Raw genomic sequence first — 9,065 nt, 5'->3', positions numbered from 1 at the left:
TCAGGCTATTCTGAAGCTTACCCTCTAATTGAAGGTCAATATCTTCTGTCCACAATTTTGTTTTGCAAAATACTGGAAAGTTAGGTTAATTTGAGGATGCTTTACTGAGCACAATTCATTAACAAGAAAATAGTTTCCTTGAATAAATGTGATGGCACAAGGCTTCAAATAGAAAAGTAGTATATTTTCTTGTATAGCACAATATAGCAATATATCCATAACTTGTGTGGTAAAAATATTCAGAACTTAATTTTGTTTCTGCTTAAATGTCATGCCATAAAAAAAGAGTCCCACGAGTTATAGTTCAAAAACAGTTTACTTCAAACCATTCATCTTTTCTAACTGCATTAACCTGCATGTAAAGAATCGGCTCACCTGGACCAGAAGCTCTGACCTGATGCACTCTTGATATTAAAAAACAAACATAAACAAATGATAAGCAGTCGTTTGTTTACACACTTATATGAAGCAGTCTCTGTGTGCATGTAACATGATGTGTGGCAGTAGGCAGATCTGGAATCTGCTTCTTTCAACACACAAACAACACAATCGTGTATCATTAAATATAAAATGAGAAGGACCAGTCTGTTGAACTCATCTCAGTATCCGTGTAGCGCTGTGCCTGACAGCTCGTGCAAACAGGTTGAACTCATGTATCTGCGCTCTAACACACACAGCCTATCTACCATTTCTGAGTCCTGGAGAAAGCTTAAATGAGAACTACGATGAAACTGAATTGTCGTTGCCTTGTCTTACAGAAGCACAGACCGTCCTATGCGTCTTTAGTCCATCGTTTCTTTACGTTGTTTGTCAGAGTTTTCTCTTAATGATGGTGTTGGCGGAGATCAGGCGGTCCCGCTCGCGCAGCTCCTCTTGCAGTCGTGCCTCGTTGACCCGCAGCTGTCGGATGGTGTTCTTCATCTCCTTCATTTTGATCTCCATCAGTGCGATTATGTCCCGCTGCTCGTTCAGTTTCCGAAGCAGTTCTGCAGACGTCGTGCCGGTGGTGAGCGAGTACGAGTGATCCGCCCCGCACAGCGCGAGATCGGCCACGGGGCACGGCGTGCTGTCCCCGGATAAATCTGAGCCCGAGACCACCGCCGTAAGGCAGGAACCGTCCCCCGAAACGGTGAGGTCCACGGGCGCGATGTATTGGCCGTTCTGACCTATTTGCACCACGGTGGTGTTTTCGGTGTCGCCCTCTTCCTCCACTGGCGCTGACTCGTCAGCCGTGGAAACGATCGAGGTGATGATGGGCACGACCGCGGACACCTTCCTGCTCCTTCCCCGTCTACTCTTCCTCTCGTTCACCCCGCGCAGAGGGAAAAGGGTCGGGACGCGAATGGTGTAGGTTTTCCTGCCGCCGGGGAAGTGGACGCTGCAGACCCGGTGGCCGGTGGTGGGCTGGAAAGTGCTAAAACAGCCGCTCACCCCGGCCCGCGAAATGTTCTTCAGCCATATCTCTCGCTGAGTGGGATCCTTCGGAAAGGTGTAGAATCGCAGATCCCGGTCCCGGTGTGAGTTATTGTAGCATCCGGGCACGCAGCAAGTAAAGCCGGGCATGATTTTGTAGAAGATGCACCAGTAATGCTGCAGTCCCTTGGAAGTTTCTCTAATTTTGTTTTGTTTGGTTCCTTCGTGTGCTGTTATCCAGACCCGCGGCCTACAAGCGGAACTACACGTCCCACAATACTTACGACTTCCTGTTTTGGTTTCAAATGCTAGTCGATAGACTTGCGTCTGCGCAAATATAGCCAGTTTGGCTTCAGAATTCAAAACCAGGAGTGTTGTAGTGTTTTAACGACTATAACTTGCACTATATTTATCAAAACAAAATTTTTGAAATTACATTTATATGCTACAAATGGAACTAGATTTATTAAACCCATGCAACGTTCAAAGTGCTTTTGTTACAAGCATGGTGCATGTAGCACTAATTTAAAACTTTTTTTTTGTGTGTATCAATTTGTTATTAATTATGCTATCCCACAACATTTTAATTGGAAATAGTACCATTTATAGCGAGCGAAAATTTTAAACATTTTAATTAAAAACATAACAAATAAAACAAACATAAAAATACATAAAACATACAGCTTTAAAAACATAACGGCATCATCATGACATACTACCCACTAAACATTGGACGTCGGATAGACGTGCAGCTCATGTCTATATTGGGTCCTTCGGTCCATGACCAATTCTGGACACGACCAACGTCCAAACTAGGTCCACTATTTGGATGTCCAACCATGACCCAACTTGGACGTCATATATAATTGACGTTCAACATCTGACCTTTGAACTGGGTTATTTTTTGGGACGTCATTTGGATGTCTATGACAGGTGCAGGAAATGTACATGATTAATATGTAAAAAAAAAAATATTATTTACAAATATCAACAAGGTGTATATGCAAAGGTGTAATGCTTTGCATATACACCTTGTTATACAAAGGTGTATACAAAGGTGTATATGCTGTAGCTCAAACAGAGCACTGGTGCTTGCAATGCAAGATCATGGGTTTGATTCCCAGGGAAAGAAAGAACTGGTAGGAATGTAAATATGTAAGCGTCTGCCAAATGCATAAATGTAAATACATGGAACATGTCCTCCACCCTTTTGAAACATGGGACTATATAGAGGTTGTATAAAAACGACGTCTAAAAGTAGTCTAAATTTGATGTTGAAAAGACGTCCACAAACAGTCACATAACCCTAAATAACCCTTACATAGCCTAGAGGTCCCATCCCACGGACGTCAACATTAGATTGCGGTAGACGTTGAATAAACGCGTCGCCTAGCGCTACAAAACAACCCCTTCGGTGGATTCTGTGGTGTTTTCTGTGGTGTATCATTGTTTGTTCATTGTAAATGATACATGTAGTAAGTAACAGATCCGCACACCGAAATAAGCTCCCATTCAAAAAAAATTTTTTTATTTTTTTTATTAGTGACGTTTCGGGCCTCACATGGCCCTTCCTCAGACTGTCTACTACATGGATTACTTGTGATCCAGCACCTGTATTTGAAAATAAGATGTGCGTGATTTACTCCTGTGGATACTATTGTAAATGATACAACCTTGCTTAACTTCCCTGAGCTTGTAGTTATGTATAAGTTTGCAATAAAAAAAATTTGAAAAATAATTCTCACTGGCCAGTTTAAGGTAGCCTAATAAAGAGACTGTCTAGTCTTATTAAATTGAATTACAGTGAGTCTTCAAAACAAACAAGTAGACCATTATGTGATATTGAATTAAACCAAACTATAAAAGTATTTTATTTCAAAGAATGTGTTATTGTCAGGGAAATTGCCTTCATATCAGTAGCAGCATGATCAGCTGAGAATAGATACAAAAATATATGATACATATCCTATATTTTAGCACTTCAAAATGACAACCACTAGCCTAATATTTCTAATCTATGCTTGTTACATAATAGAGTCCAAAGCATCTACTCAAAGGTCAATCTAGGGTGCTTATCTTCATTATAAACCATAAACACAGTGTAAATTTGCTTTTGTACCTAAAATAAAGAGATTAAAGATTAATACAAATTTTCTTTTTTAACAAATGGTCATATAAACTAGTTTATTTAGAGGTGGACAAAGTACACCACTTCCTTACATGAGTGAAAGTACAGATTTTATTACTCTGTACAAGTAAAAGTTGCACAGAAGTACTTGTTTTTAATTCTAAAGTAAAAAGTAAATGTCAATGCATTGTTTTATTATTGTTGTATGTACCTTATGCCTTTGAATCTACCTTCCTACCTTCCTCATATCAATATCAAATTTAGTTCTAGAACACAGTTCCAGTAGTGGGATTGAATGTGAGATTCAATAAGTGCACTCATTAACGTCCTCAATGGTTTCGGACACCCATTGTCTGGGTGTTCCCTCAAAACAATGACACAATTTGCATTTAGAAGACTTTAGAAGACATTGACATTAATCTCCAACGTTGGGCATACGTTGTATTATGGTTGAAAATGCAAATCGGGTTGACGTTAGAAACCAACATCTTCATTTCCAACCAAAATCCTGACTGACGTTAGTCTACTACTTTCTACTCAAGGACCTTTAACAGAATTGTACGTATTGTAAAAAAGTACGATATTTGTCTTTCAAATGTAGTGAAGTTAAAGTAAAAAGTTTATAGTAAAAAGAAAAAAATAATACTCAAGTAAAGTACAGATACTCAAAAAGTGTAGGCCTACTTGAGTACTGTACTCAAATAAATGTACTTTGTTACTGCACCTCTGGAATACATTTTAAAACCTAATTTGTGTAATTTTATAATATTCTAGAAAGGGTAAGGATTTTAAGGAATGTAACATAACAAGGTGAAATTATGTGGTAACATGTTGCATGGTTTTATTATTTTTTGGTGCATTTACTTGAATATCAATAGATTGTCAAAATCGTGACGTATTGTTTTCAGTATGCGGTCGTGAAGGTCAAGGTTCTTGGGTATTTTTAATAAACGAGTTATACAATTGCTTATTAAACAATCTAATTAAGTTTTACAACAAATATATGGATTGTGGATGGATTGTGCCTAACTGTTAGTTGGAGATGTGCTGATATGGGCGTGGCAGAAAAAAACAAGACAGTTTCGCGCATGCGCACATCATTGAACATCTTCCTTCGGCGAAAGATCAGCCCCCACGGCGCACAGAGCAATGAGCAGCAGTAAGATCAGCAGCAGCGCTGTAACTTACACATGATACAATGTACTGTGATGTTAAGACGGACGAAGAATGTCCCATATACGTTGAGAGGGTGGGAGGTGTGACGGGTTTGTCCTGTTTTTCCTCTTGCTGTTGAGATAACATGAGAGCTCCGAGCCCTGACCAGTGTTGATCAGAAAGAGAGGGAGGTGTCCATCTCCACCATCCTCTAGTAGCCATCATCATCATCATTCTCCACAGCACCGCCATCGCATCCCTGGGCTTTGTGTTGCGGTAAGTATGGGACTAATAACCGAGGCGCGGAACTGGCACCAGCTCAAAACTCTGCGAGGAAGAATGTGTAACGTATTTGTGACTGCAGGGCTGGACTGGTTCGGCTAAGCTACAACGTTATATATCCGCAGTGTAATAGGCATGTTCTTGTTGGAAAGTGTCAAGTTCGTTGGTTTTTATTGTTCTTATTTTATATATATAATATAACACAACTAACGTTATTGTCTAAACTTTTAAACTCAACAAGGAAGCCTATCCGCCCGTCATCCGGGGATTAGCCCGTGGTCGTGGAAGTGATGCTAATTTTAGTGTACCTCTAAAATGGATCACAAAATTGGAATGGTTTACATTTCTTTATTAAAATCATCGTAATTTGTAAAATTCACCCTTTCCATGTCAGTTATTTAAGGATATTCTTGGTGGTCGTACCGTTTGGCTCAACTAAACACTTTCTCGAAGTATTTACTTAAAAATAGGTGTTTGCCAATAAAGATTTTCATTTAGCCCAACCAGGAACTACCTTGTGTTTAGTCCAGAGTGGAAAAACAAGTATGCTTTCTCATTTGCCTTTGCTGGGCAGGTGCACTGCCATTGGGATGTAAATTAAATGACAAGCCAGCTGGTAGATCAGCAACGCTTGTATCTGAAGGCTGTCACCCGAGCCTCTGATAACAGTGGGTTCTTACAGCTCCTTATCTCTATTGTCTATTGATCGTGATACCCTGAAATGGCCCTGAAGTTAATTTTAACTTGCTGCTCCATGCACTGTCTAGAGATTATTTTTCATCCCTGTGCAAATGTCAGTCAGTGAACTTTGATGTTTCTCTCTTTTTTCACAGGACGTGCATTTGTGTTGCAAGAGTTTTACAGTCGCATTGTGGAATGAAACACCAACTGGTGTGTAAGTGTCCTCTGTTAGAATAATGTTACCAGGCGTGGGTGTGTTTGGAACAGGGCAGACAGTGCGTGCCCTGGTGCCGTTGCTCCAAAAGGAAGGCTTCCCTGTTCAGGCCGTCTGGGGCCGTACACAAGAGGAAGCAGAGTCACTAGCCAGCGAGTTGGACATTCCCTTTTCCACCAGCCAAACAGATGATGTGCTGCTACATCCGGAGGTCCACCTTGTCTGCATATTGACACCTCCTCCCCACACTCGGCAGATTGCAGTAAAAGCTTTAGGTGAGACTTATGCTCCTTGGCTTCTTATCTTGATTGTCCGTGTTGTCTCGGGGGATTGGGTTGGGTTCCTTCCTGGACTCAAGTGTTTACTGTGCTACTATTTACTTAACATCTTGGCACAAGCCACATTGGGCTTTTTTTCCTGCAGGCTGATAATGTTGCATACTCAGATCACAGTGAACCCCCCAGCACAGTTAAGATTATGTTGATAAAGCTCTTGCTTCAAGCAGAAACTTGTTAGGCATAGAAAATATTCTGTTTTTTTTTCATCATTGTTTACCCAAATTTGTTCTCTTTTGTCTCGTTCTCTATAGGTATAGGGAAAAATGTGATCAGTGAGCAGGCAGCTACACTGACAGATGCCTGTAAGATGGTGACAGCGGCAAGATATTACCCACAGCTTATGAGTATCATGGGAAATTCCTTGCGCTTCTTGCCTGCATTTGTCCAGATGAAACGCCTGCTAGGAGATGGGTATTGTGGGACCTTGCAGGTATTGGAATTTCACACCCCCCACATTTTTTTATAAAAAGAAATTAATAATTTTATTTATATGACATAATTTATAGAATTATATTAAGAAAATTACTAGACATTTATAATGTTAAGATTTCTATTTTCCATTTATTCTATTCTTTTGACATTTCTACTCATAGAATCCTGAAAAAAATTGTGTTTCTACAAAAAGGTTAAGCAGCACAACTATTTTCCACATTGATAATAGTAAGAAATGATTCTTAATTACCAAATCAGCATATTTACTGCTGGACCATGTGATACTGAAGACGAGTAAAATACATTAAAGCACAAAACATTATTTTAAATGGTTTTAAGTTATTTTAAATTGTAATAATATTTCATAATACTGTTTTACTGTATGTTTTTTATCAACAAATGCAGCCTTGGTTAGCATAAAGCATATTTATGAGACTTAAAAAAAAAAAAAAAAAAAAAACATTTAATGTTTTTTTAAAGATATTTCTTCATATGTTACATTATGACTTAACTCAGACTGGTCAAAATAATAAACTCATTGACCACTTTTTTTTCTCTCCTTTTCAAGGTATGTGAAGCAAGAGTATATGGAGGCTCACTGCTCAGCCAATCATATGGCTGGGCGTGGGAGGAGCTTATGGGGGGAGGTGGCCTGCATACAGTGGGCTCCTGCATCATTGACCTCCTGAGCCACCTCACGGGACGTCGGGCTATGCGAGTGCATGGAATGCTCCGGACTTTTGTACGTCAAGGTGGCCCAGCGGGAGGGATTCGTTCTGTCACCGCAGATGACTATGCTTGCTTTCAGCTGCTGATGAGCGGAGGTGTGGTCTGCAGCGTTACATTAAACTTCAATCTACCTGGCACAGATGTGCATGAGATAATGCTTGTGGGGTCATCAGGACGACTCATTACTCGAGGAACAGAGCTGTATGGCCAGCGGACCAGCATGCAAATAGAGGAGCTTCTTATGACTGATGGTGGAGAAGGTGTAGGGCCATCTGTTAGGGGACTGAATGGCATGGTCACTCAGCTCAGACTCTCTTTTCAGGCACAAGAGGACAGGCGCTCTTGGGTGCGGCATCCTGTTTCCATGGCAGCCTCCTTCGAGGATGGGCTATATGTACAGACAGTTGTGGATGCCATCAAACGATCAAATCGCTCTGGAGAGTGGGAGTCAGTGGAGGTCAAGATTCAGGATGTTGACCCAAACCACAACCACAGGACCCTGCCGAACTAACACTACACACACTGTTACATTCTATATCTCAAGACCAACCCTATTAATATCATTTACCTTCTTTTACAATCAAATAACCATGCTTTCATTTTAAACATGAAGTACCTGAGACTGAATACATAATTTATCTGAGTTTATGCGTACTTACTGCAAGTTTTAAGTTATCAGGGGAATTGGGTCGCAAAACACTGGAGATGCGTCACTGGATAGGAATTGTGGTTTCAGGGTTGTTTTGCCTATTTCTTGTTACAAAAAAAGATGTGCAAAGCTTATCTGTGAAACTTTGTGCTTTCATTATTTTTATGTGATCAGTTTAAATTTGAGTCACAGGATATAAGTGTGAGCCACTCAAGTTTTTATATTTTATATGAGTAGTGAATATAAGCTTGTGCTCTGCTGAGGATTTTTTTTCTGTATATGTGCGCACGAGAGAGAGCTTTTATGGCACTGAGAAACTTACTATGCTGGACACTAGATATCATTTTCTGTAATAAACCTGTTGTGACTTATAGCCTAATGTCCAATGCATTGGACATGCTAATGGTTTTACTAAGCTGCACATAGTTTCTTGAATTATATTTTTTATTGCTGAATTTGTGTCTGCACTGTTTGGATTGTGTTTTTATTAATTCTTATAAGTTTAATAATAAACATTTACTTAATTTAATTAAATATGATTACTTCTGGGTTTTACACAAATGCCTGTTGAAAAACAACATATTTACCTTGTTTTGTTCTTTTTAAACGTGGATATAACACGAATGCCTATTGACATTCTAGAGGGGGCGCTAAAGGCTCGTGTCTGGATGATAACCCTAGTCTGAATTTCTCGCGAGATTGACATACTGGTGGTTTGATTGTGAATCCTGCACCAATGATAATAAACAGAAAAAAAGAAACTTTGTAAAATGTTAATAATTGTACAAGCAGAGAATGCTGAAGATACGTGAAGCTTTGTCCGTTGCTTTTTAAAATTTAGATTTAGGCTACTAATGTACAGTTGTGTCATACATGCGCTGGACTTCAAGATTCAATTATGTTAAAATAAAATAAAACAAATGTTTTTTTTACACCAACAAGGTGTTTTATTTATAAAAAATATCCGTATTTATTAATGTGTAGTTCTCTCTCTGTTAATCATAAACAGTCTTGACTTAAAAGACATTAACTTAAAATGTTTGA

General features: G+C 39.4%; 2 protein-coding genes across 2 annotated transcripts; one reads left to right on the top strand and one right to left on the bottom strand.

Moving 5' to 3' along the window:
- Positions 1-57: 57 nt before the first annotated feature.
- On the bottom strand, positions 58-4,163 carry thap11 (THAP domain containing 11). The gene has a single exon (XM_079587940.1). The coding sequence runs from the start codon at positions 1,561-1,563 to the stop codon at positions 811-813; it is 753 nt and encodes a 250-aa protein (XP_079444066.1). The 5' UTR covers positions 1,564-4,163; the 3' UTR covers positions 58-810.
- Positions 4,164-4,569: 406 nt separating this feature from the next.
- gfod2 (glucose-fructose oxidoreductase domain containing 2) lies at positions 4,570-8,957 on the top strand. The gene is made up of 4 exons (XM_079587926.1): positions 4,570-4,972; positions 5,812-6,148; positions 6,463-6,641; positions 7,212-8,957. Exons 2-4 carry the CDS (start codon positions 5,896-5,898, stop codon positions 7,881-7,883), a joined length of 1,104 nt encoding a protein of 367 aa, XP_079444052.1. The 5' UTR covers positions 4,570-4,972; positions 5,812-5,895; the 3' UTR covers positions 7,884-8,957.
- Positions 8,958-9,065: the final 108 nt, after the last annotated feature.

Source organism: Phoxinus phoxinus, assembly GCF_949152265.1.
Source record: "Phoxinus phoxinus genome assembly, chromosome: 2".
NCBI classification, from domain to species: Eukaryota; Metazoa; Chordata; class Actinopteri; order Cypriniformes; family Leuciscidae; genus Phoxinus; species Phoxinus phoxinus.
Note: the sequence above shows the minus strand (reverse complement) of the source record. Positions and strands in the feature narration are given on the sequence as shown.

Coding starts and splice junctions, on each gene's coding strand:
- gfod2 (XM_079587926.1), top strand. CDS start 5,896: ATGTTACCAGGCGTGGGTGTGTTTGGAACAGGGCAGACAGTGCGTGCC. Junction 6,149..6,462: donor GATTGCAGTAAAAGCTTTAG/GTGAGACTTATG, acceptor CGTTCTCTATAG/GTATAGGGAAAAATGTGATC. Junction 6,642..7,211: donor GGTATTGTGGGACCTTGCAG/GTATTGGAATTT, acceptor CTCCTTTTCAAG/GTATGTGAAGCAAGAGTATA.
- thap11 (XM_079587940.1), bottom strand. CDS start 1,563: ATGCCCGGCTTTACTTGCTGCGTGCCCGGATGCTACAATAACTCACAC.